Source organism: Dendrobates tinctorius, unplaced genomic scaffold (genome assembly GCF_039654945.1).
Source record: "Dendrobates tinctorius isolate UK_male_01 unplaced genomic scaffold, ASM3965494v1 ptg000208l, whole genome shotgun sequence".
NCBI lineage: Eukaryota > Metazoa > Chordata > Amphibia > Anura > Dendrobatidae > Dendrobates > Dendrobates tinctorius.
Window position 1 is genome coordinate 11,549,546 of NW_027361875.1, and position 27,590 is coordinate 11,577,135.

General features: G+C 46.1%; 1 protein-coding gene across 5 annotated transcripts; it reads right to left on the reverse strand.

The window, feature by feature from the left end:
- Window positions 1-1,446: 1,446 nt before the first annotated feature.
- Window positions 1,447-18,851, reverse strand: EAPP (E2F associated phosphoprotein). Of its 5 annotated transcripts, none has more exons than XM_073554221.1 (7): window positions 18,611-18,851; window positions 15,646-15,781; window positions 4,631-4,812; window positions 4,079-4,168; window positions 3,152-3,275; window positions 2,431-2,556; window positions 1,447-2,107 (listed from the first exon to the last, which is right to left on the reverse strand). In XM_073554221.1, exons 2-7 carry the CDS (start codon window positions 15,717-15,719, stop codon window positions 1,831-1,833), a joined length of 873 nt encoding a protein of 290 aa, XP_073410322.1. In that variant the 5' UTR covers window positions 15,720-15,781; window positions 18,611-18,851; the 3' UTR covers window positions 1,447-1,830. The 5 variants fall into 5 exon arrangements, with proteins under 5 accessions (XP_073410322.1, XP_073410321.1, XP_073410324.1 ...); XM_073554220.1 differs by having other exon boundaries at window positions 15,646-15,810; window positions 18,611-18,850; XM_073554223.1 differs by lacking the exon at window positions 18,611-18,851 and adding an exon at window positions 18,436-18,585.
- Window positions 18,852-27,590: the final 8,739 nt, after the last annotated feature.

Consider the following 27,590-nt stretch of genomic DNA (forward strand, 5'->3'; position numbering starts at 1 on the left):
AAAGGGGGGTGAGGGGACCATGCTTACCAGGAAAGGGGGGTGAGGGGACCATGCTTACCAGGAAAGGGGGGTGAGAGGACCATGCATACCAGGATTGGAAGGTGAGAGGACCATGCATTCCAGGATTGGAGGTTGAGGGGACCATGCATACCAGCAAAGGGGGGTGAGAGGACCATGTATACCAGGATTGGGGGGTGAGGGGACCATGCATACCAGGATGGGGGGGGAGGGGTACCATGCATACCAGGATAGGGAGGGGTACCATGCATATCAGGATTGGGGGGTGCATTATTATTAAAACTTCATAAACTACATACATATTCTAGAATCGGGCCACCATCTAGTATTATATAAAGGGCGCAAAAGAAAATCTGCTGCAAAAGACGTCAGAAAAGACACTTCATGAAAAACAGTGTTGACGTTTTCCTGAAGCGTCTTCTGCTGCAAAAATGATGCGTGTACGCCGGAGTGTGAAAATTGATGTAGGCCCATCATACTGTATACAGGGGTGCAGTGGGGACATCTTACTGTGTATAGGGGAGAGGTAAAAACATCTTACTGCATATAGACATGCTGGGGGCCCAATCATACATTATATAGAGGGGAGTGATGGTGACATCTTACTGTGTAGAGGGGAGCAGTGTGGGCCTTATACTGTGTATAGACACGTAGAAATGCAATCTTAGCGCGAAACAGCCGTCGTCTCTTGCACTCCCGCTCCCATTCTCACGACGAACGTTTTTATGGTGAAATAACAAGGTAAATTTTATCGGTGAGTGCCATCCGTTTTTCTTCTTTGATTGGACTAGACACGCTGGTGGCCCATCATACTGTACAGAGGGGAGCGGTGGGGAGTGGGGACATCATACTTTGTGAATGGAAGTTGTGGTAGCATCATACTGTGTATGAGGAAGCTGTAGGTACACCATACAGTGTATAGGGGAGCTGTACAGGGGAAGACTCATGTTAAGTGAGCACTTATTGCTATAGGCGCACTCAGGTTATTGTGACTGTAAATGGGACATGGAGCATTACTACTTTCTAGAGTACAAAATGTGGACACTTTTCTAGGGCACTTGCACAGGGCATTAATATTCATTCTAGAGGTCAGTTTTACCATCTAGAAGGCACAAAGGAGGCGTTTTATTTTTTAAAGGGCACAGTGGTGGGCATTATATGTGGGGCAGTAAGGGGAGCACTGGTTTTGTACCACACTGCACTGGCTGTAATAGGCACACATACAGCCTCATATGGAAACCAATCACTTTAGGTCTGCATGCACTGGCTGCCTGCAACATGTACATTGTTGCATAAAACCCATGCGACAGCCTTTCTTGTGCATTTATTGTGCCTTATATATAAAAGGTTTTTGCCAATCCCTTCCAGACTATAAATTTATAGACATCAATATGTCAAAAGAACAAAAATAAACTAAAACATGTGGAATGCAGAGAATAATCTAACATTTAATTGTGAAAAACAGCATTGTATACCTTAGCTGCTTCTTTCTAAATACAAGAACCAATTTGAGATTGCACCAGTAATGTATATTGTAATGAGATCAATGTGCACAAAGGCTCTAAAGTTTTGAGTCTCTGAAACTTTTTACAAAAATTTGCTGGTATTTTCAGTTCCTCAATGTCTCCTTGAAGTCACTCTGGGTGACTCCGGTGATGAAATACATCTAATATTGATTAGATTTCCTTCTTAATAAAGAATATGATCATCTCCAAAGATTTTTCAATGCTAAAAATACCAAAAATCAATATAAAAAGCAAAATAAAACTGTAAGTGATGGAAAGCATCACTGAGAAAGTCAATGTCCTGGTCCTAGCAGTGGCTGGCTAGTACATTAAAGAAATGGTAGACTTCCTCCTTGTCGTAAACGGCCACTTCTGTGGAACACTCACTGCATTTCACGGGGTGGTACATGTCCACCTCTTTACTTTGCGTTTCCATTGCTGACACTGTTGAGGCAGCCTTCCTTTTTTTTCTCTCCCGTCGTCTATTCTTTATGGGCTGTTCAGGAAATTTTAGAACCTCCTCCTTGTTGACAATGCAATTCATGACAAACATGGCTCGGTACTGTGTCCTATAGGATTCGTGTCTGCAAAAAATATAATTTTGCCGTACAGATACTAATTACAATTTTGAAAACAAAGAGGAAATGAGAAACAACAAATTGGAAAAATGGAATAAAATTTATATCCTAGAGAGGTGGGGGGGGGAATTACAAAACAGGCAGCGTTTGGATACGTTTATTGTTTTGACAATAACGTCATATTGAATAGAATGGAAAAGACAACTTGACATGGATTCTATGACATGTTATTGGTTTGATATGTACTGTTTAAAACTAATAAAAAGAGTTTGAAAAAAAAAAATATCCTAAAACTGGAATACCAAATAATGGATATTAGGTGCACATACCTTTGACAATCCAAGCAAAGTGTAGTCATACATGCCGGACAGTTCAAGATGGCATCGCTGCTGGGAAGAGCATTCTGTTTGGTCGGATGGGTCTGCGATTGCCTTTGTTTTCTGATGTTTCTGTAACTAATATTTAAAGAGATCATTTTAAATAAATCCCAAATAACATTTATTTTTAATATATTATCTCGCGAGAAAAAAGCACATTGGCACCCTATGCCAAATTATAGCTGCATTGGCCTCTGCCTAAGGGCTCATACTCACTTGCGAGAGACTCGCACGATTCTCATGCGAGTCTCTCACATGAAAACCTGGCACTGCCTTCGGCACTCGGATCGGAGCGTGCAGCTGCATGTTTTTGTGTGTAGCCGCACGCTCCGGCCCCAGTGCCGGTGGCATTGCCAGGTTTTCATGCGCGAGACTCGCACGAGAATCGTGCGAGTCTCTCGCAAGTGAGCATGAGCCTTAGTATGATGGTATTTTCCCCTAGATTTGTTGCATCTAGTAGAGAATATGGTGGCATATGATGGTCCACACAGCTCACTTTTTAAGCTTCTTATCAGGAGCAGCGAATATAATCCGCAATCACCATATCAATACAGAGTATATACTTCGTCTCCTCTGATTTTGGGGATCATGAGATTATGATTTCTTTCCATTACAATGTAAAAATATCAGCAACTAATCGAATTTAATTACAAGCATTGTGTTATAGCCTTACCTTCTTCTTTTGGCATCTACCCATTCCTGGTCGCGGTCATCCTCGTGTGGATCATACAGCAAGTCATCATTAGACAGCACTTTGTGCTTTTCTTTCCGCTTCTGTACCGTTCCTTTTTCAGTCCCTAAGAAGAAATAGTAACAATTGAATAATATCAACGAAGACTTCAGAGATTGCAAAATTGAGCAGAACATTGGAATTTGGAGATAAAAGCCAGAAAAAAAGTTTATCTAATTGTATTACATCCCAGTTGGTTTCTATAGATATTTCTCTTGTCGTGCTTGTTGAGTAGAGAATCTCTTCATCCAGTTGCTTCATATTTAGCAACAGGAAAATCCAATATAAGCTACTAACAATTACATACAAGGTCGTCGATATTCTGTTTCCACCTAACATCTCCAAAATAACATTCCGATACCTTCCCATACGCAACCTCTGGTCCTCATAACACCTCCTTCTCTCCTCCGCTGTTGTACGTTCATCACCCAACAGTCTTCAAGATCTTTCTCGGGCATCCCCCATCCTATAGAATCCCGTGACTCAATACATCTGATTGTCTAAAAGAATTTAAACCTTCAGACATAACCCAAAAACTCGTCTCTTTAGAAAGGCCTACAACCTCCAATAACCTCGCTGCCACCATACCACAACCAGAGCTGATCCAACCCCCTGACCGACTGTCTCCTTCCTCATTAGCCTGTAGATTGTTAGTCCGTGAGGTTAGGGTCCTTTCCCCCTCTATGCCTGTTGTAATATATATATTACATGTACGTAAATACTTTTCACCTGTATGGCACCATGGAATTAAATGAATTATAATAATAATAATGTACAAATGTATATACATCAATTCAAAGTTACAACTTGTTAGAAACGAGATTAAAGACATCCAACTGTTCACACCATGCTAAATGCATCTTTATGTACCTTCCTCCTCAGAGTCAGAGTCAAAGTATATCTCATCATAAAACTGCGGCTTGTCTCCTCCTGACGTTGTGGCACTGCTTGTAGAGGCGTCTAAAATATAAAAACACCCAAATTATTACAATCACCAAATTAATAACAAACAAATTAAAATTAAAAGTCTAAACGTTCTTGTCACCCCCAAAATAGACTTACCATGTATCCACATTTGGGGGATCCATTGCTAGTATTCCCATTAATGACTAGAACACAGCTTTCTCAATGCAACCCTAGTAGCTTGCGAGCAAAACCCTCACTCCTCCTGTAACTGAACTGTGTTACTTTGTGATGTCTTTATTGTCTGTACATATCCCTACTTAATTGTAAAGTGCTGCAGAATATGTTGTTATTATTATGAGAACCTTGACGTGAGTCTCATAGGTTTACATTGAACAAGTGACTTCCAGTGCACACAGAAGATGCTGTGTAAACAGTGGCGTTCTGCAAGATATATATTTGCACACATAAGTATGGTTATAAGGCTAGACAATAATAAAATTAAATGAATTCACACACCTGGGCCAGTGCTTTGCCATCTCCCTTCCATTGTTTTCATGGTAGAACTCAGCTCATTTTCCATTTCCTTCTCAAAGTCATCTTCACTAGAAGATTCACTTTCGCCGGTAAGACATTCACGAATCAACTTGCGTTTTTGTTCTGGAGTTCCGTGTAAAAGAATATCCAACTCATCTTCAGAACTTCAAAAGAGAAAAACAGTCATAAAAAAATCCTGCTCAAGTTAAAAGGACACTTGTGTTGCTTTCTCCAATAAAACAAATAAAACAGATCACTGATGAGATTTGAGAGATGATAAATAGATATTAATGTTCACCACAGGGATGATCCTTATAGTCTTTCTCGTATAGTTTATTAGGCAAGGGCTAGAAAGAGACACATAGCAAAATAAAGGAAATGTTGCAACCATGGACTTCCACTTCAATTAGTGGTGGCATAGCGCTACGATTTCCCTCCACTCAGTAATAATAATATTTATTATTATTAGCCCAACCTTTGGCAACCCCACTGACCACCTCTGCAACTTGGATCCATTCGAGTGCAATGGTCCGGCCACAGTTGCCTGCACAGATGGGAGTGCAGCTATGCAAGAAAAAAACTGAAAGGGAAACAGTGCTGTGACTCCTTTTGATTTTTGGGGTCCCAGATGTCTGAATGATCATTTACTGCAGGGCCAGAGAGAATGGTTCATGAAAAAGTGAGTCTGTATTTTATTCCTTGTTTCCCTATGTTGTGATCTACACCTTAAGGCCTGCAGAAGATTTAATCTATTATTGCGTCCTCAAGTAATACCTAGTACAACGATGTAATTTTATACAGTTAGGTCCATATATATTTGGACAGAGACAACATTTTTCTAATTTTGGTTCTAGACATTACCACAATGAATTTTAAACAAAACAATTCAGATGCAGTTGAAGTTCAGCCTTTCAGCTTTCATTTGAGGGTATCCACATTAAAATTGGATGAAGGGTTTAGGAGTTTCAGCTCCTTAACATGTGCCACCCTGTTTTTAAAGGGACCAAAAGTAATTGGACAATTGACTCCAAGGCTATTTCATGGACAGGTGTGGGCAATCCCTTCATTATGTCATTCTCAATTAAGCAGATAAAAGGCCTGGAGTTGATTTGAGGTGTGGTGCTTGCATTTGGAAGGTTTTGCTGTGAAGGAAACATGCGGTCAAAGGAGCTCTCCATGCAGGTGAAACAAGCCATCCTTCAGCTGCAAAAACAGAAAAAACCCATCCGAGAAATTGCTACAACATTAGGAGTGGCAAAATCTACAGTTTGGTACATCCTGAGAAAGAAAGAAAGCACTGGTGAACTCATCAATGCAAAAAGACCTGGGTGCCCACGGAAGACAACAGTGGTGGATGATCGCAGAATAATCTCCATGGTGAAGAGAAACCCATTCACAACAGCCAACCAAGTGAACAACACTCTCCAGGAGGTAGGCGTATCAATATCCAAATCTACCATAAAGAGAAGACTGCATGAAAGTAAATACAGAGGGTTCACTGCACGGTGCAAGCCACTCATAAGCATCAAGAATCAAAAGGCTAGACTGGACTTTGCTAAAAAACATCTAAAAAAGCCAGCACAGTTCTGGAAGAACATTCTTTGGACAGATGAAACCAAGATCAACCTCTACCAGAATGATGGAAAGAGAAAAGTATGGCGAAGGCGTGGTACACCTCATGATCCAAAGCATACCACAAATATCAGTCCAAAGAAAGAAAGAAAACATCCGGCACTCTCCCTGGGAAAGAAATACCCGCAAAGCTGCTTGTAACCGCTATCGGTATAACACCTGTAACCCTTTACTGAACAGGTGCTCTATCCATGTAAACAAAAAACATGAAATGTCATAGTAAAAAAGACAGCAGGATGGCACTCACCTTTCTCTTGAAATGATTCACTTTATTTCATATCGACAAAGCATAGGCACCGGCACGGGAGAAATGTAAAAAGATGGACAACAGCCGTTTCGTGCACAATGCACTTCAACAGTTCCCATGCTCAGGCTCAAGGAAACACTAATTTATACCACGTGTGAACAAAAGAAACTCCACCCCTTGCCTGAACGCTTCTTAAAAAACCCCTAAAATTAAAAATAATAAAAACAAAACATAATTTACATAGGACTGTGACAGAGTACCTCGTGGGTTAAGAGTGTTTAAACCGACGGCTCAGTTCCAGGATAATGCAAGATTTTCTGAGGAATGGAATAAAATCCTGCTAAAATGTTCACAGGATCTTCTGAATCTGGTTTTACAACAGAATATGCTTAATTATGAGCAAGTGAAAATGGATCTTAATAAAACAAAAGAAGAGTTAAAAACAAGACTCACAGAACAGCAATGGTTAACCCTGAATAAAAAAATTGGACAGTAAATTGGTGGTTTTACAGACAGAGATCAAGCAAAGAAAAAAAGATAAATTTATCTGGGACAAACATGATTTTGACACTAACCAAATTTTTTCATGGAACAAAAAGATGGATTTTTGGTTCTTACCGTAAAATCTCTTTCCTGGAGCCTTCATTGGGGGACACAGATTAACATGGGTGTATGCTGCAGCTGCTAGGAGGCTGACACTATGCAAAACAAGAAAATTAGCTCCTCCCCGGCAGTATACACCCACCGACAGGCACCAAGCACCTCAGTTGGTGAGAAAGCAGTAGGAGAAGTAACGATAAAACAACTCTAAAACTATGTACCAACCCAACAAGGGACTCAAAGACCCAACACGGTACAACTTAAACAGGGAGGGTGCCGTGTCCCCCAATGAAGGCTCCAAGAAAGATTTTACGGTAAGAACCAAAAATCCATCTTTCTTTATCGCCTTATTGGGGGACACAGATTACCATGGGACGTTCCAAAGCAGTCCCAAGGGTGGGAATAGCAATAAGGAACGAAAGAACAGGAAAGGCTTAGGTCGGCCGGTGTGCCACCGCCGCCTGCAGAACCTTCCTACCAACGTCTGCATCAGACGAGGCCTGGGTATGAACCCTGTAGAACCTCGCAAAGGTGTGCAAGGACGACCAGGACGTGGCCCTGCAAATTTGTAAAGCCGAAGCCTGGTGACGAACTGCCCACGAAGCCGCCACAGCCCGGGTGGAGTGAGCTCTCACTCCCGGAGGAGGCCATTTTTCCTGAAGTCAGTACGCTTCCAGAATGGTAGAACGAATCCAGCGAGCGAGTGTGGATTTGGATGGCGGAAGCCCTTTCCGGCGACCTTCAGAGATGACCAGCAAGGAATCGGACTGACGAAAAGAAGAGGTCCTGGCGAGATAGACAAGCAGGGCTCTAACTACGTCCAGTCTGTGGAGAGACTTCTCAAGAGGGTGAGAAGGAGCAGGACAAAAAGATGGGAGAACGATATCCTCATTGATGTGAAAAGAGGATACCACCTTTGGAAGAAAAGAAGGAACGGGCCTGAGGACGACCTTATCCTGATGGAGAATCAGGTAAGGGGAACGACATGACAAGGCCGCCAACTCAGAAACTCTTCTGATGGATGTAATGGCAATCAAAAAGGTTACCATCCATGAGAGAAGGGACAAAGGAATGTCCTGGATAGGCTCGAACGCCGCCTTTTGGAGAGCGCTAAGAATGAGGTTGAGATCCCACGGGTCTATCGGCGAATGATGAGGAGGAACCACGTGGGCGACCCCTTGGAGAAAGTTCTTAACCTGCGACAAGGACGCGAGCTATCTTTGGAAGAGGATAGATAGAGCGGAGACCTGGCCCTTGAGGGTGCTGAGGGACAGACCCGCCTCTAAACCAGACTGGAGAAAACCAAGTATGGATGAAATAGAAAAAGACATCGGAAAGACTTTTTTATCGTCGCACCAATGGAAAAAAGCCTTCCAGTACCTATGGTAAATGCGGGAAGAGGCCGGTTTTCTGGCTCTGATCATAGTCTGAATCACCTGGTCGGACAAACCTGATTCTCTCAGAATCGCGGCCTCAATGGCCATGTCGTTAAACTCAGAGACTGAGAATTCTCGTGGTAAAGGGGGCCTTGCAAGAGAAGATCTGGACGGTCTGGAAGCCTCCAGGGAACGTCCGCGAGCATGTTCACCAGCTCCGCGTACCAAGGCCGTCTTGGCCAGTCTGAGCCACTAGAATCACTGGTACGCCTTCCAATTTTATCTTTTTGACCATACGAGGGATCAAGGCAAGAGGCGGGAACAGATAAGGAAGTTGGAACTGGGACCACGGAATTACTAGGGCGTTGCAAGCGACGGCAAGAGGGTCCCTGGACCTGGCTACGAAACGTGGAACTTTGTGGTTCATCCGAGATGCCATGAGATCGACATCCGGTGAGCCCCAGCGCTGGCATATCTGATCGAAGACTGTGTGGTGAAGAGCCCATTCTCCTGATGCTAGACCTTGATGACTCAAAGTCGGCTGCCCAATTTTCCACCCCTGGAATGTGAACGGCGGAGATTGCCGGAACGTAACGTTCTGCCCAGTGCAGTATCTTGGCCACTTCTGACATTACTTATTTGCTGCGCGTGCCCCCCTGGTGGTTTATGTACGCCACAGCCGTGGCGTTGTCCGACTGAATACGGACCGGCTTGCAGACGAGGAGAGGCTGCCAGCGAAGAAGGGCCAGGAAGATTGCTCTGATCTCCAAAAGATTGATAGGGAGAAGAGCCTCCTGTGGATTCCAGCGTCCTTGGGACGTTTCCGAATGGAACACCGCTCCCCATCCTAGAAGGCTGGCATCGGTGGTGATGACTTGCCACTGAAGCGGAAGAAAGGACCTCCCTTGTAGAACTGACTCTGGCATTGCCCACCAAGTGAGGGATTGCCTCACTCTGAGAGGGAGGAGAATGGGACGGTCCAAGGACATCGTGGTCTTGTCCCAGGCTGAAAGAAGGGACAGCTGGAGGGGGAGAAGATGAAATTGTGCAAAGAGCACTGCTTCCATGGAAGCTACCATCTTCCCCAGAACCTTAATGCAGGACCAAATTGGAATGGGAGTTGGCCGTTTGAGGATTCTGATGCCCTTGGAAAGAGCCGCAAATTTTTCCCTCGGAAGAAACACCCGGGCTAGCTTCGTGTCGAATTCCATGCCCAGAAAGGTCAGACGCTGAGTGGGGATCAGAATGGACTTCTCTTTGTTGACTATCCATCCGAGGCAGCAGAGAGTATCCAGGGTTATCTGAAGACTCTGAAGGCAGTCTTGACGGGACAAGCCCTTGATCAAGAGATCGTCCAGATAAGGGATGATGAGGATCCCCCTGGAGCGAAGGATGGCCATGACAGTCACCATCACCTTCGTGAAAACACGGGCAGCGGAAGCTAGGTCGAAGGGAAGAGCCGTGAACTGGTAGTGATCTTCCTGAATCGCAAATCGAAGATATTTCTGATGTTGCACACAAACAGGAATGTGCAGATAGGCGTCCCGTATGTCCACAGAGCAGAGGAATTCCCCAGGTTCCATGGAGGCTATCACTGACCGAAGGGGCTCCATTTTGAAATGAAGAATCTTTACGTGGCGATTGAGCAACTTGAGGTCCAGGATTGGACGAAGGGAGCAGTCTTTCTTCGGGACTACGAAGAGATTTGAGTAGAACCCTGAAAACCGTTCGCTTGGGGGAACGGGAACAATCACTCCGGCGGAAAGAAGGGAGGAAATGGCCTGATAGAACCCTGGAATCTGGGACCGCTGTCTCGGAGGTTGAGACACGAAAAATCGTCTGTTCGCGGGGGAAGCAAATTCGATCTTGTATCCGGATGCGACGATTTCTCTGACTCAGGCGTCGTTGACAACAGACAGCCAAGCATCCATGAAAAAGGAAAGTCTGCCTCCCACCCTGGAAGAACTTCCAGGTGGGGGTGACCCGTCACTTGGAGGAAAACCTGCCGGAACTGGCGCCTGAAGACCTGGAGTATTGTCCTCTAGATCTCCAGCGGGGAGCGGGCTTGTAAGATGTTTTTTTTCTGCTCCCGCTCCCTAGTGGCAGAGGGTCAATCTTGCTGGGCAGATCTCTCCGTGGAAGAGAAGGGACGAAAAGGCCTAAACGGCTGAAAACCCTTTCTGTTAAAAAAGCGTTTTGGTCGAGACTGGGGAAGAGAAGTGCTTTTACCACCAGTGGCATCGGAGATTATCTGATCCAGCTTGACTCCAAAGAGCCTAGAACCATGGAATGGCAGATTAGTAAGCGACTTTTTTGAAGTGGTATCCGCATTCCATGACTTTAGCCAAACGACTCTGCGTATAGCTACTATGTTGCTGTTAGCCGTTGCCACGCACCCGGCCGCGTCCAAGGAGGCGGCCAAAAGGTATTTACCTGCATGGTTAATCTGATCTGCCAGATCTGCCAACTCGTCCTGAGGAGCTGTCGCTAATATGCCCCTGCGAAGAATTTTTGCCCAAGCGGATGACTTTCGCTACCCAGGCGGATGCGAAAATAGGACAGAGGGAGGCACCGGATGCCTCAAAAATTGACTTAGTGAAAGATTCAATCTGCCTGTCTGTAGGATCTTTAAGCGATGCCCCATCTGGAAGGGATAGAACCGTTTTAGAGGCTATCCGGGAAACTGGGGGATCTACCTCTAGGGCCTTGGTCCATTTTGTGAGCAGGTCCGCCTCAAAAGGGTACAGCACGTCTAAGTACTTGCGGCCTGAGAAGTGTTGCTCAGGGCGCTTCTAGTGTTTGGATAAGGTAGTATCAAACTCTTTGTGATTGGGAAAGGTTCGAGATGGAGGTCTCGCTCGTTTAAGGAGAACCGAGCATTCCTGAGAGGGAGGCTTATCTTGCTTAATTTTAAGGGTTTGAAAGATAGCCGAAATGAGACTATCGACCATGTCCCGTGTTTTAGAAATGTTGTCTGCTTCTGAACTAGACTCCGATTGAGAGTCATCGCCAGACTTAGGGTCATCTGAGGAAAGGGAATGAAACCTGGCAGAATCAGAAGGACCTTGCGAGCTAGAGGACGAAGTAGATAGAGCCCGCTTCCTAGAGCTCCTGCCCTGTCTGTCTCTCCGAAGGTCGCGGTCAGGAGCGGACGACTCACCCTGAGAGGCGGTCGGCGCACAGGTGGCTGTAGATAGCTGTGGTAATCGTTCTAAGACCTGGACCACAGACTGAGAAACCTGTCCCGAGAGAGGTGTGAGGAGGAGGATTGGCAAGGACCATCCACCTGTCCACAGTCCATAGCACCGGAAGGTGATAGGGTAAAAGTCCTGCCTGCGGTACTGAGAGGTGCGATGTGGGTGACACCACACTGCTCGCTCAGCCGCCTGATATTGGAAATCAGGGTGATAGCTACACCCTGTTTCCCGACGGAGAACCTGAAAAATAAATGAGAAAAGATTAAAAAGTTCGACTAAAATCCTAAAAGAAAAAAGGAATTTTTAAGAGAAGAAATTTTAAAAGAGAGAATATGAAACCACGACACCATAAAAGGCATTATTTGACCACTGATTCAGACTCTAGCGCTAATGAGGACATTTATCCGCCTGTATGTCCAGGTGAAAGGAAGAATAACGCAGAGTCTACATCATTCCCTTTAGACGTAGAATCCGCAGAGGAAAGAGGAGGTCCAAGCGGCAATTTACGAAAAAGGAAACAGGTGTCTTGGAAGACATAGAGGAGACTGATTCCATGCAAAATTTGGTCATCAATTTAACAGATCGTGTCTAAGAAAAGAGACATTTAGATGTATTGTCCAAAGGTCTTAATTATTGCATTCCTCAGGACTTTGATATGGTTGATTTTAAAATAAATCTTTTTAAAGCACTGAGAAAAATCCATTTGCATAAATCTTTTGTATCCAATAATGCTTCCTCTGAAATCAGTAGTTGTCCTGGAGAGATTCCATGCACTATTGGCCCTCTGGGATTTATGGCTGGACGCATTAATTTTGATGGATATCGATCCTGTCACCCAGTGTAGTACAACTACTACACATAGTTATGTTCCTTTTTTAGGAGGTTGTAGTTCCACGTACATGCCTCCCATTTCCCCTGGAAATGTGATAGATGTGTTGGAACAAAAGTAGTGAAGGATTTAGAGGCATTAATATATCCAAAACAGACCGCAAATTTAACTTGGGAAGAAAGACAGGCCATTAAAGAAATTCAGGGCTGGTCAGATGTAATCCTGCATCCAGCGGATAAAGGAGGTAACGTAGTTCTACTAAATAGGGACAGTTATGTTGCTGAGGCGAATAGACAGTTATCCGCCTCTTCAACTTACTGCGTCTTAAATAGTGATCCCACCAATAAATATAAAGAAGAATTGCGGTCCCTTTTAAGGCAACAGGTTGAAAACAATATACTTTCAAAACGTAAAGTTGAGAAATTGTTTCCAGAATTTCGGAGAAAGCCACATTGGTATCATATACCCAAAATACACAAGTCCATTAATATTCCTCCAGGCCGCCCTATAGTGTCTGGGATAGGGTCTCTCACAGAGCCCCTATCCCTGTACATAGACTGGCTTTTGCGTCCTCTCCTCAAGGAGATTCCTTCGTACATAAAAGATTCGAAGGATTTTGTGACAGTTCTGAAAGAAATTGATTGGCAGGATAATTTCCAGATGACATCCATAGATGTGGAGAATTTATACACTAGAATTCCACATGAGGGTGGAGTAGATGCAATCAGACAAGTGCTGTTGAGTTCTGATAGGGATCTGGGAACTATCAATTTCATTACAGATGGTCTTGATTTTATTCTTACACATAATGCGTTCCAATTTGACAATGTCTGGTATAGACAAACAGAGGGTACAGCGATGGGTATTCCCGTCGCACGTACTCTCGCTAATATGTTTTTGGCGGTTTTGGAGGAGAAGGTAGTTTATGCGGTCACCAATCCCTTCTTGAAATATATAAAATTATACATTCGCTATGTGGACGATATTTTCATTGTGTGGGATGGGTTAAAAGAGGATTTCAATTTATTTGTGGAGTTTCTTAATTCACATAATAATATGAATATGAAGTTTACCTCACAATTTGGAGGTTTGGGAATAGATTTTTTGGATGTTAGATTGATGTTGGCTAATGGAATTTTATACACAGAAATTTTCCGCAAATCTTCATCCACAAATTCCCTCTTACACTACAATAGTGCACACCCTCATTATGTAAAGAATCCTCTGCCTTATGGTCAATTTTTGAGACTAAAGAAATTCAATAGTCATAATGAAGGCTTTCAGAGACAAGCGGATGAATTGCGTAACAGATTTAAAAAAAAGAGGGTATCCCGATTCCGTTCTAGATTCCGCCCTACAGAGGGTTAATAGTGAACCAGTCATTACCGGGCAAATCAAAAAAAGAAGAGAGAAACGGTTTGTTTTCAGTTTCAGACACAATCCCATGGATAGACACATTAGAACAGTCATTAGACAGAATTGGCATTTGCTTGAAAGTGATAGAGACCTTATAAATATGTTCAGCAGGGGTCCTCTATTTGCGAGCAAAAGAAGTACGAACCTCCGGGATTTATTAGTTAAGAACAGATTTCAAAATAAACGAAATAATTGGTTGGAATCTAGTGCCCCAAAGGGAAACTACACATGTAAAAATTGTTCTCGGTGTCCATTCAAATTAAGTGGCAAAACTATAAAACTGGGACCTATATTTCACGAGGTCACGGAATTTATTACTTGCAAGACCACCTTTGTAGTGTATGTTTTGTTTGTTTTGCCCATGTGGTTTTTTCTACATTGGGAAAACGATCCGGCCCCTCTGTGTAAGATTCAGGGAACATTTCAATTCTATCAGCACAGGAAAGGGTGTCCCTAGACTTATAGAACATATGAGGAAAGAACATGGAGGGAATGCAGAGGCATTACGGTTTACTGGCATCGAAAGGGTCTCTACACCGCAGCATGGAGGGAATCATAAAAAACATCTTTTACAAATAGAAGCTAAATGGATCCTCCGTACAAAAGCCACAGGTCCTTTGGGTCTAAACAAAAAAGTGGATATGTCCGTATTTCTCTGAAGCGGCTATGATTGCTAGTTTTATTGCATATGGTGTATGTAAATTATGCTTGTTTTTATTTTTTATTTTAGGGGTTTTTTAAGACACGTTCAGGCAAGGGGTGGAGTTTCTTTTGTTCACACATGTGGTATAAATTAGTGTTTCCTTGAGCCTGAGCATGGGACCTGTTGAAGTGCATTGTGCACAAAACGGCTGCTGTTGTCCGTCTTTTTACATTTCTCCCGTGCCAGTGTCTATGCTTTGTCGATATGAAATAAAGTGAATCATTCCAAGAGAACGGTGAGTGCCATCCTGTCATTTGTACTATGACAAAGCATACCACATCATCTGTAAAACACGGCGGAGGCAGTGTGATGGCTTGGGCATGCATGGCTGCCAGTGGCACTGGGTCACTAGTGTTTGATGATGTGACACAGGACTGAAGCAGCTGAATGAATTCTGAGGTATTCAGAGCCATACTGTGTGCTCAGATCCAGCCAAACTGATTGGTCGTCGTTTCATACTACAGATGGACAATGACCCAAAACATAAAGCCAAAGCAACCCAGGAGTTTATTAAAGCAAAGAAGTGGAATATTCTTGAAAGGCCAAGTCCGTCACCTGATCTCAACCCAATTGAGCATGCATTTCACTTGTTAAAGACTAAACTTCAGACAGAAAGGCCCACAAACAAACAGCAACTGAAAACCACCGCAGTGAAGGCCTGACAGAGCATCAAAAAGGAGGAAACACAGCGTCTGGTGATGTCCATGAGTTCAAGACTTCAGGCAGTCATTGCCAACATATGGTTTTCAACCAAGTACTAGAAATGAACATTTTATTTACAATTATTTAATCTGTCCAATGACTTTTGGTCCCTTTAAAAACAGGGTGGCACATGTTAAGGAGCTGAAACTCCTAAACCCTTCATCCAATTTTAATGTGGATACCCTCAAATGAAAGCTGAAAGTCTGAACTTCAACTGCATTTGAATTGTTTTGTTTAAAATTCATTGTGGTAATGTCTAGAACCAATACTGATTTATGATAAGCATAATCTTCACCTGCTAATACCACGTTCTTCATCACTAGGTTCTTCAATTGGATAAGCGTCGTATTCTTGTTGTAACCGGTTCATGGTGAATCACACTTAGTGCAATTCCTGTACGGCATGTGCTGACTTACAAGCAGAGGGATATGCTGCAGATAGATCAGCGATGGTTATAAAGCTGCAAAACACAGAATCACTTTAATTTATACATTTCTCACTAACTTGGTATAATTTTGAGGAAATTAAAAAAAAGAAAACCCCGGTCATCCACTAAACAAACCTGTCCTGTGAAACCTATGACAATTATTGATCCTCACCATAGCGTAATATGGCTGATGCAGACGATCAGCACAAGGCCCTGTGAATGTTATGGTAGTGGTCCTTGCTTGATGTATATAAAGGGAAAAGCTCTAAGTGCTGCAATGAATTCCCATGTACAGGCATACAGTAGCACGTCACCTATACTTTTTTTTATTTTCAGTAAACTTATTTTATTTTTATTTATTTTACTCATTTATATAGCGCCATTAATTCCACAGCACTTTACAGACATTATTTGCACGGTCTCCGATGGGGCTCACAATCTAAATTCCCTATCTGTATGTCTTTGGAGTGTGATAGAAAACACAGACACAAACACATGGAGAATATACAAACTCCTTGAAGATGTTGTCCTTGGTGGACCCAGCACCCCTGCACTGCAAGGCTGCAGTGGTAACCACTGAGCCCCCGTGCTGCCTATAGTACATGTAAGTATACCTGCTTGACAGAAGCCAAAAGGGACAATGGTGGCAAAATACTCATGCACATTTATGGCAGCTATGAATGGCGTAAGGACCTAAAGGATTCAGCACCCAGCAAGGTTTAAACCCAAGCTATTCCTGGTTTTCCTTCACTTCCGCTATTTAGATGAGGTCTGGTTTGGCACATGGAGAGGTAAGACATTAGTGATGGGAACTAATGATGAGCAAATGTCTTCGGCGTGCTCGACAAATATGTTAGAGTCCCTGTGGCTGCATATCTCACGGCAGTACGACAGCAACACGTGTAGGGATTGCTTAACAAACAGGCTGTCGAACAGCCACGAGAAATGCAGCCACGAGGACATGAAAATATTATTCGAGCACGCCGAAGAGACTTGGTTAGCACCACCGCATGCTCAGATAACACCTTATCCAAGCACGTTCACTCATCACTAGTAGGGACCATCCATATTTAGGTAGGAGCCCCTTCAGGAGCAGTCACCCTGGTCCTGCCGCCATCAGAGCCCCCGCAGGAGCAGTCACCCTGGTCCTGCAGCCATCAGAACCCCCGCAGGAGCAGTCACCCTGGTCCTGCCGCCATCAGAGCCCCCGCAGGAGCAGTCACCCTGGTCCTGCCGCCATCAGAGCCCCCGCAGGAGCAGTCACCCTGGTCCTGCCGCCATCAGAGCCCCCGCAGGAGCAGTCACCCTGGTCCTGCCGCCATCAGAGCCCCCGCAGGAGCAGTCACCCTGGTCCTGCCGCCATCAGAGCCCCCGCAGGAGCAGTCACCCTGGTCCTGCCGCCATCAGAGCCCCCGCAGGAGCAGTCACCCTGGTCCTGTCGCCATCAGAGCCCCCGCAGGAGCAGTCACCCTGGTCCTGTCGCCATCAGAGCCCCCGCAGGAGCAGTCACCCTGGTCCTGTCGCCATCAGAGCCCCCGCAGGAGCAGTCACCCTGGTCCTGTCACCATCAGAGCCCCCGCAGGAGCAGTCACCCTGGTCCTGTCACCATCAGATCCCCCGCAGGAGTCGCCACCAGGAGCAGTCACCCTGGTCCTGCCACCATTAGAGCAGTCACCCTGGTCCTGCCACCACCAGAGCCCCCACCCAGGAGCAGTCACCCTGGTCCTGCCACCATCAGAGCCCCCGCAGAAGGCGTCACCCTGGTCCTGCCACCATCAGAGCCCCCGCAGAAAGCGTCACCCTGGTCCTGGCGCCATCAGAGCCCCCGCAGAAAGCGTCACCCTGGTCCTGTCGCCATCAGAGCCCCCGCAGGAGCAGTCACCCTGGTCCTGTCGCCATCAGAGCCCCCGCAGGAGCAGTCACCCTGGTCCTGTCGCCATCAGAGCCCCCGCAGGAGCAGTCACCCTGGTCCTGTCGCCATCAGAGCCCCCGCAGGAGCAGTCACCCTGGTCCTGTCGCCATCAGAGCCCCCGCAGGAGCAGTCACCCTGGTCCTGTCACCATCAGAGCCCCCGCAGGAGCAGTCACCCTGGTCCTGTCGCCATCAGATCCCCCGCAGGAGTCGCCACCAGGAGCAGTCACCCTGGTCCTGCCACCATTAGAGCAGTCACCCTGGTCCTGCCACCATCAGAGGCCCCCCCAGGAGGCGCCACCCTGATCCTGCCACCACCAGAGCCCCCACCTAGGAGCAGTCACCCTGGTCCTGCCGCCATCAGAGCCCCCGCAGAAGGCGGCACCCTGGTCCTGCCACCATCAGAGCCCCCGCAGAAAGCGTCACCCTGGTCCTGGCGCTATCAGAGCCCCCCCCTCCCCCCAGGAGCAGTCACCCTGGTCCTGCCGCCATCAGAGCCCCCGCAGGTGGCGTCACCCTAATCCTGCCGCCTTCAGAGCTCCCCCCCACCCACACAGGAGCAGTCACCCTGGTCCTGCCGCCATCAGAGCCCCCCCACCCACACAGGAGCAGTCACCCTGGTCCTGCCGCCATCAGAGCCCCCGCAGGAGGCGTCACCCTGGTCCTGCCGCAATGAGAGCCCCCCCCCCCCACACAGGAGCAGCACCCTGGTTCTCCGGGCCCCTGAAAAGAAACCCTGTCACATACAGCGCTGACGTCCACACCTCCAGGACAGCAGCCATGCCTCTCCTATGCAGCTGCTCCAGGCTGAATACCGAGCAATTTGCCAAAACGGGAGCATTCAGTGAGCGCTGCCCAAGAGCCTACTGTGATGCCTCAGACCCGCCGTCTCCCAAGTAATAATCATAAAATACAGATTTACCTTTTCGTGGGGGAACTAAGCACCAACAAGCGTCGCACAGCAATGACGTCACCAGGTAAGCGACTAAGAGGCAATGAGCTAGGCAGCTAGACGCGCTCATGAATGAGCGGAGCTGAGACTGCAGGGTGGGCGTGGTTACGGTGAAATAATGCGGGGAACAGACTCTTCCCTGAACACATATAGCACGTACTCTCCGGTGCTGCACCGCTGTTCTGTGCAGTAGTGCTGAGCTGCACCGGGCGGAGGGAAGTCTCCGTGTGTCACTCCACCCTTACATGTTCTGCTGCACTCTGCTTCCTGTCAGTGAATGGAACAGTGATTCAGAGGAAGATAACCTGTCGCAGTCCTCGGATTCGGGTTTTTTCTTATTAGTTTTGAAGTTTTCAGCAAAAGCAACAAAAGCAAAATAAGGAAGCTTCATACTGACGACCCACCTGCCGTATACAGGGAACGCAGACATCCTAGAGGGGTCTTCCTCCTGTCGACTGGACTACCCCCCTGTATACAGAACACAGACATCCTAGACGGGTCCTCCTGATTATTTATTTATATAGCACCATTGCTTCCATGATGCTGTACATGAGAAGAGGTTACATACAAATTACAGATATTACTTACAGTAAACAAACTAACAATGACAGACTGATACAGAGGGGAGAGAGGACCCTGCCCTTTCGGGCTTTCATGCTACAGGATGGTGGGGAAGGAGACAGTAGGTTGGTGGGTTGCAGCAGTTCCGGTGTTGGTTGAGGTGATATCACCGGTAGTGGTGAGAGAGAAGGAGGTAGCGGGGTCATTGCAGGTTGTAGGCTTTCTTGAAGAGGGGTTTTCAGGTTCTGTCTGAAGGATCCAAATGTGGTTGATAGTCAGACTTGTTGGGGCAAACAATTCCAGAGGATAGGGGCAATTCGGGAGAAGTCTTGGAGGCGGTTGGGTGAGGAACGAATAAGTGTGGAGGAGAGAAGGAGGTCTTGGGAGGACCGGAGATTACGTGAGGGAAGGTATCGGGAGATTAGTTCCGAGACATATGGGGGAGACAGGTTATAGATGGCCTTGTAGGACAGTATTAGTAATTTGAACTGGATACGCTGAGGGAATGGGAGCCAGTGAAGAGATTTGCAGAGGGGAGAAGCGGAGGACCACTCCTTATATATAGGACACAGACATCCTAAAGGGGTCCTCCTGACGACCACCCCCTGTATATAGGGCACACAGCACAGACATCCTAGAGGGGTCCTCCTCCTGACATCACCCCCTCTTGTATACAGGACACACATCCTAGAGAGGTCATCCTCCTAACGACCCCCCCTATACAGGACACACAGACAGTACAGTCAACAAAAGTGGCAAAAAGATCCTGGACCTATGTAGAAGTTTATAGGACTTCATATTCTTAAGGGCCGTTCCGATGGAGACTCCATAGGAAAATATACATTAAACTCCCATGTAGGAAGGAGTGTAGTAGGCTATGCTATTACAGATATGGACATGGTAAATATCGGTGGCTTCATAGTCACACCACAAACGCACCTGTCAAATCACAGCCAACTTCTCCTGTACATGTAATCTAAAAAGATCGGCACAAAGTCTGAGCAGAGCGGCCTCTTCAACCTGCCTCCATCCTATAAATGATCCAAGATGTCAGCAATAAAATTTCAAGAGGCTCCCAGTAGACCCAGAATACAGGAGATGCTCCACCACTTCTACAAGTACAAGCCTAACCCAGAAGGAGTGAACCAAGCTACAAAAGACCTCAGTGATATATTCTACACCATGGCCGAATTGTCTGACCTTAAAAAAGTCAACTATAAAAGGCCAAAAGAAAAACAGACCAGTTGTTGGTTTCACAGAGAATGTAAAGCCGTATGGAAGACCCTGAGAACAGCCTCAAACAGGAAACAGAGACCCCAACCATCCGGGTCTGAGGGATACCTACGACACCATATAAAGGCAATACAAACCATCCTCAAGAGGAAGAAGCAGAGTTACATGTCCCAACTCCAAGACGCCCTCCAAGACAACTGCTTCTGGGAACTATGGAACCACATGGACACAAAAAGCAAGAAAAACAACATCTATATCCAAAATGGCAATATCTGGCTTCAGTATTTCAGAGACCTCTGCCAAGATTTTCCGAAGGAAGAACTAAACCAAGAACAGGAAAAACTAAAAGCAATGGAGGAAAAATTCAAACATTTCCAAAACCCACTGGATACACAAATCACACTACAGGAAGTTACAGAGATAATCTCTTCCATAAGATGTAGAAAAGCCAGTGGCCCATATGGAATCCCACCAGAAATGCTGAAATACAGCCATCCGGAAATACAGTCAGCAACGGTTAAACTGTTCAATATTGCGCTGAATGCTGTCTACTTCCCTCACACACTCACAAGAGTGGGGACAGATATGACCCTGCCAACTACAGAGGAATATGTGTCAATTGTAACCTGAGGAAACTGTTCAACAGCATCCTGAACAAAAGGATCCTTAATTTCCTCACTGAGCATAATGTCCTTAGCAAAAGTCAAGCAGGGTTCATGCCAAACCACCGCACTACCGACCACATCTACACCCTGCACAGCTTCATTAAATGTCACTCCTACAACACAAAGCACGAGAAGATGTATGCTTGTTTTGTAGATTTTAGAAAGGTTTTTGACTCAGTGTGGCACTCGGGCCTGTTACTGAAACTGCTGGAGAGTGCAATAGGAGAAAAGACTTATGATGTAATCAAAAGCTCCTACACCATGAACTGCTGCAGCATGTGAATGGTAGAAGAAAGGCTGATTTCCAGCAGAGCCGCAGAGTCAGACAGGGCTGCAGCCTAAGTCCAACACTCTTCAATATTTACATCAATGAGCTGGTCACCGTTTTCCATGGCACCAGGTCTCACACTCCATGATGCCCAGGTGAAATTTTTGCTGTATGTGTAGGAGGGGGCGTTCCCGCTGTGTAACCAGGCCGGAACCAAGGGGACTGTCACCAAGGTTCATAGGGGGACTGTTTCTGGGGGACATAATTGGAGGACGGACCAGAGGGTTCTAGAAGGGATGGGGGCGGAACAAGTATAAAAAGAGCTGAGGACGCCAGCAGGGGGCACTCGACAGCGGGAGAGAAGAAGGAGGAAGGCTAGAGGGTGCCAGAGAGCTAAAAGAAGAGAGCAGCGGCTGGAGGGAGACTCACCGCAGACAGGAGAGAGACGGCACAGAGCCGTACAGCAGACAGACACCGATTGCCCGACCGCGTCCTCGCAACCGCCACAGCCCGACTTCGGACCACGGCTGCGGCCTACCCGCTGTCGCCCGCGGCCACCGTCACTCAACTCCAGCCCGCGACTGCGGCCCATCCGCTGCCGCCTGTGTTTCGACTCCAGCCCGCAGCTGCGGCCTGTCCACTGCCACCCGCGGCTGCGACCTACCCGCTGTTGCCCGTCGCCTCCGCTGCTCGATTCCAGACTGCAGCTGTAGCCTACCCGCTGTCGGCCGCGGCCACCGTGGCTCGACTCCAGCCCGCGGCCGCGGCCCACCCGCTGCCGCCCGCAGCCACCGCGGCTTGACTCCGGCTCGCGGCTGCGGCCTACTCGCTGCCGCCCATGGCCACGGCAGCCCAATCCCAGCCCGCGGCTGCGGCGTGTTCAACGCCAACCGCGGTCGCCGCTGCCCAGCCTGTCATGAACTCATTTTCTGCTCCACCAGTTGAGAGTTCCCCTTCCATTCTCCCTCTGGTGGTGACAGGAGGTAGTGCGGTTGGTTTAAGTGGTAATGATCTGCCACCTGATGAGGAAGATAACGATTGGATCTCTGGAGTATCAGACTGGATATAAGACAGCCGACGCCCTATCCGGGTGCTGGTGATTCAGTCTGCTTCTCAGGTCCTGGACTTCAGCTCTCTTCCAGTCTTCTCAAGTTAAGTGTGTTTTTTGCTAATGTTCACACTTGCGCTTGTTGGTCAATTCAGTTTGTTGTGTAATCAGCCTGCCCCTGCTGGGGCTAGGCTGAAATTCCACTCCTATTAATCAGTATTTGCCAATCTGCTTTTTGTCCCTTATAAGATTGGCCTCTTTTTTGCTCTATCTCAGAATATTTCAGAGTGCTGATATAGGTTTAGAAGTCTAGTGACTTCAGGGTTAATTTTGCTATCAGAAGTGTTGGACAATATTTTTGTAGGTTGTTTTTGGCAGATTGCAGACAGTGTCTTTCCTTTTCTATCCTTTTTTGTTAGCCGGGCCCCATCGTTTGCTCAGCCTATTTTCCTGCCTTTTGTTTGTATTTTCATCTTGCGTCACCATCAATACATGTGGGGGGCTGTCTTTCCTTTGGGGTCTGCTCTGGGGCAGTTAGTTTTCCTCTTTTCCTTCTTTAGGCTTGTGTAGTTCTCCGGTTGTGACGAGGTGTCTAGGACCAACCTAGGAACGCTCCACGACTGCTGCTAGTTGTGCGGGTAGATCAGGGATCTGCAATCTGCATAGTTACCAACTTCTCTGGTTTTCTGTGACTTAGCTTGTTGTCTTGTTTTTCCTCCTCGGTTTCCCAATCATAACAGAATCACCAGCCATACCGCAGATTCTAGGGTACTCAAAAGCAGGAAAGAATTGTTAGAGAAAAAAAAAAGTGTCAGAATTTTTTTTTATGTATTTTTTCCTCTTTTTTTTTTCTGGGGCCGTAGGAGGATTTTTCTTTTTTCTAATGGAGATTAAGCAACTGTCTGATCGTGTGGAGCAGCTTGCTGCTGAAGTACAGGGAATTTCCACCTACCTTATTCAGTCACATGCTGCTGAACCCAAGATTCCTACTCCTGATGTGTTTTCTGGGGATCGGTCTAAATTTCTGAATTTTAAGAATAATTGTAAATCATTCCTTGCTTTGAAGCCTAACTCATCGGGGAGCTCTGTGCAGCAGGTTAAAATTGTCATCTACTTGCTGCGCGGCGATCCCCAAGATTGGGCTTTTTCTCTGACACCTGAAAATCCTATTCTGACTAATGTGGATGCATTTTTTCAGGCCTTGGGGTTGTTGTATGATGAACCTAATGCCGCTGATCAAGCTGAGAGAACCCTGTTGGCATTAAACCAGGGTCAGGATCCTGCAGAGTTGTACTGTCAAAAATTCCGAAAGTTGGCGGTCCTTACTACATGGAATGATAGTGCATTGGCAGCTCTCTTTCGGAAAGGTTTGTCAGAGACCGTAAAAAATGTTATGGTGTGATTTCCTGTTCCCTCTGGTCTGGATGGCTCTATGTCATTAGCCATTCAAGTTGATCGGCGTTTACGTGAATGTAAAATTACACGGGAGGCGCTGCCACCTTTTGAACAAATGTCTGAACCTATGCAATGTGATGGGGTTTTGTCTAGGGCCCAACGTCGGGAGTTTAGAAGGCATAATAAGCTGTGTTTTTTCTGTGGAGATGCGTCTCATACTATTTCTGTCTGCCCTAAACTAGAGAAATGTTTTGCACACACATTTGCAGTGGGCAGTATGCAACCTAAGTTCCTTTTGGCAATTACTCTGATCTGCTCCTTGTCCATATTTTCCACTAAGGCTTTTGTGGATTCAGGAGCAGCTCTGAATCTGATGGATTTGGACTTTGCTAAACGTTGTGGTTTGTCCATGACGCCTCTGCAGACGCCCATTTCTTTGAGGGGTATTGATGCCACTCCTTTAGCGGAGAATAAACCTCAGTTTTGGACCCAGGTGATAATGCGAGTTGCCCCAGACCACCAAGAAAATTGTAAATTTTTGGTGCTGCATAATTTGCATGATAATATTGTTCTGGGGTTCCCCTGTTTGCCATCTCATAACCCAGTTTTGGATTGGAAATCTGTGTCTGTGGTGAGTTGGGGTTGTCAGTGTGTTCTTAGGGACGCTCCTGTTTTCTCCACCTCTCCTCAGTCTCATGATATTCCTGATTATCTGGCTGATTTCTCTGATGTTTTTAGTGAGAGTAAGTCTGCGTCTTTGCCTCCTCATAGGAGTTATGACTGTGCAATTGAGTTGATGCCTTGGTGTAAATTTCCCAAGGGTCGGCTTTTCAACTTATCTGTACCCGAACATGATGCTATGCGATCCTATATTAAGGAGTCGTTGGAGAAGTGTCATATTAGACCATCCTCGTCACCGTTAGGCGCTGTTTTTTTTGTGGCCAAGAAAGATGGTTCATTAAGACCGTGTATTGATTATCGTTCCCTTAACAAGATGACGGTTAAATATCAGTACCCGTTACCTCTGATGTCTGATTTATTCTCCAGAGTTAAGAGTGCCTGCTGGTTTACTAAGCTTGACCTCGGGGGGGCGTATAATCTTATTCGCATCAAGCACGGGGATGAATGGAAGACGGCGTATAGTACTTCGGAGGGACATTTTGAGTACCTAGTGATGCCTTTTGGGCTCTCTAATGCCCCTTCTGTCTTCCAATCCTTTATGAATGATATTTTCCGAGACTTTGTGGATAAGTTTTTGATCATCTATCTGGATGATATTTTGATCTTTTCTAGTGATTGGGATTCCCATGTGGAACATGTCCGGACTGTGTTCCGGATTTTGAGGGAGAATTCCCTGTTTGTTAAGGGATCGAAGTGCCTCTTTGGTGTACAGAGGATTTCATTTTTGGGATTTATCTTGTCTCCATCGACTATTGAAATGGACCCGGCCAAGGTACAGGCCATTTATGTTTGGGTTCAGCCTACTTCTTTGAAGGCTCTCCAGAAGTTTTTGGGTTTTTCTCATTTCTATCGTAAATTTATAGGTAATTTTTCTAGTATTGTCAAACCACTGACTGATCTGACCAAGAAGGGAGCTGATGTGCTGAATTGGTCTCCTGAGGCTGTCTCAGCATTTCAGGAGCTTAAGCGGAGATTTACTTCAGCTCCAGTTTTACGGCAACCTGATGTCTCACTTCCATTTCAAGTGGAGGTGGACGCTTCTGAGATTGGTGCAGGAGCTGTGTTGTCCCAAAGAGACCCTGTTACTTCTAAGATGAATCCCTGTGCCTTCTTTTCTCGAAAGTTTTCCCCATCTGAACGCAACTATGACGTGGGGAATCGGGAATTGTTGGCTATGAAATGAGCATTTGAGGAGTGGAGACATTGGTTGGAGGGAGCTAGTCATCAATTTGTGGTCCTTACCGATCACAAGAATCTGGTTTATCTGGAGTCGGCCAAACGCTTGAATCCTAGACAGGCTAGATGGGCCTTGTTTTTCACGTGTTTCAATTTTGTGGTCTCTTTTCTTCTGGGCACTAAGAATGTTAAGGCAGACGCCCTTTCTAAGAGTTTCTTTGCTGATTCTCTTAATGTGACCGAGCCTACTACTATCCTAGGAGAGGGGGTAGTTCTTTCTGCCATTTCGCCCAATTTGAGACACGCCCTGGAGGAATTTCAGGAGGATAAACCTGAGCGTTGCCCTATGGGAAGATTGTATGTTCCTGACCAGTGGAGAAAGAGAGTGATGTCTGAAGTCCATTGCTCCGCATTGGCTGGTCATCCGGGTATTTTTGGTACCAGAGATTTGGTGAGTCGGTCGTTTTGGTGGCCTGCCTTATCTCGTGATGTCAGGAGTTTGTACAGTCCTGTGGGACTTGTTCTCGGTCTAAACCCTGTTCTCGTTCTAGTGGGTTGCTGATGTCCCTGCCGGTGCCCAAGAGGCCATGGACCCATATCTCAATGGATTTTATTTCTGATCTTCCTGTCTCTCAGAGAATGACTGTTATCTGGGTGATTTGTGATAGATTTTCGAAGATGGTCCATCTTGTACCACTCCCAAAGTTGCCATCTTCCGCTGAGTTGATGCCCTTGTTTTTACAACAGGTGGTTCGGTTACACGGGATTCCTGAGAACATTGTGTCCGATAGAGGGGTCCAGTTTGTTTCCAGATTTTGGAAAGCCTTTTGTTCCAATCTGGGAATTCAGTTATAATTCTCCACGTTTCATCCCCAGACCAACGGGCAGACTGAGAGAACAAACCAGACCCTGGAGTCTTATTTAAGATGTTTTGTATCTGCTGATCAAGATGATTGGGTCTCATTTTTGCCCTTGGCCGAATTTGCGCTGAACAATAGAGCTAGTTCTGCCACTCTGATGTCACCCTTTTTCTGTAATTTTGGGTTTCATCCTTGATTCTCTTCAGGGCAAGTGGAATCTTCGTCCTGCCCAGGTGTGGACACTGTGGTTGTAAGAATGCAGCAGATATGGGACCAAGTGGTGGATAAGTTGTCACTCTCTCAGGAAAAGGCCCAGCGTTTTTCCAACCAGCGTAGGACCATTGGTCCCCGGTTTAAAGTGGGTGATATGGTTTGGCTGTCGTCTAAGAATATTCCTATGAAGGTTACATCTCCAAAATTTAAGCCAAGATTTATTGGACCTTATAAGATTTTGGAGATTCTTAATCCTGTTTCTTTTTGATTGGCTCTTCCAGTTACGTTCAAAATCCATAACGTATTTCACAAGTCACTGTTGAAGAGGTTTGTTGAGCCAGTAGTTCCTGTGGCGGCACCTCCTGATCCTGTATTGGTTAAAGGCAATGTGGAATATGAGGTAGAGAAAATATTGGCCAGGAGGATAATTCTTGGATCTCTGCCTCTGATATTCATGCCAATAAATTGGTTCGTACTTTTCACCGGGCCCATCCTGATCGGCCTGGTGGCATGGATGAGGGTTCGGTGAACCCTCCTCAAGGGGGGGGTACTGTCATGAACTCATTTTCTGCTCCACCAGTTGAGAGTTCCCCTTCCGTTCTCCCTCTGGTGGTGGCAGGAGGTAGTGCGGTTGGTTTAAGTGGTAATGATCTGCCACCTGATGAGGAAGATAACGATTGGATCTCTGGAGTATCAGACTGGATATAAGACAGCTGACACCCTATCCGGGTGCTGGTGATTCAGTCTGCTTCTCAGGTCCTGGACTTCAGCTCTCTTCCAGTCTTCTCAAGTTAAGTGTGTTTTTTGCTAATGTTCACACTTGCGCTTGTTGGTCAATTCAGTTTGTTGT

What these genes read in the sequence shown, in the direction of transcription:
- EAPP (XM_073554221.1), bottom strand. Translation starts at nt 15,719, where the DNA reads ATGAACCGGTTACAACAAGAATACGACGCTTATCCAATTGAAGAACCT. An exon ending in GTAGATGCCAAAAGAAGAAG is followed by an intron (nt 2,557 to 3,151) that starts GTAAGGCTATAA and finishes TTTAAATATTAG; the next exon opens with TTACAGAAACATCAGAAAAC. An exon ending in CTTTGCTTGGATTGTCAAAG is followed by an intron (nt 2,108 to 2,430) that starts GTATGTGCACCT and finishes TATTTTTTGCAG; the next exon opens with ACACGAATCCTATAGGACAC.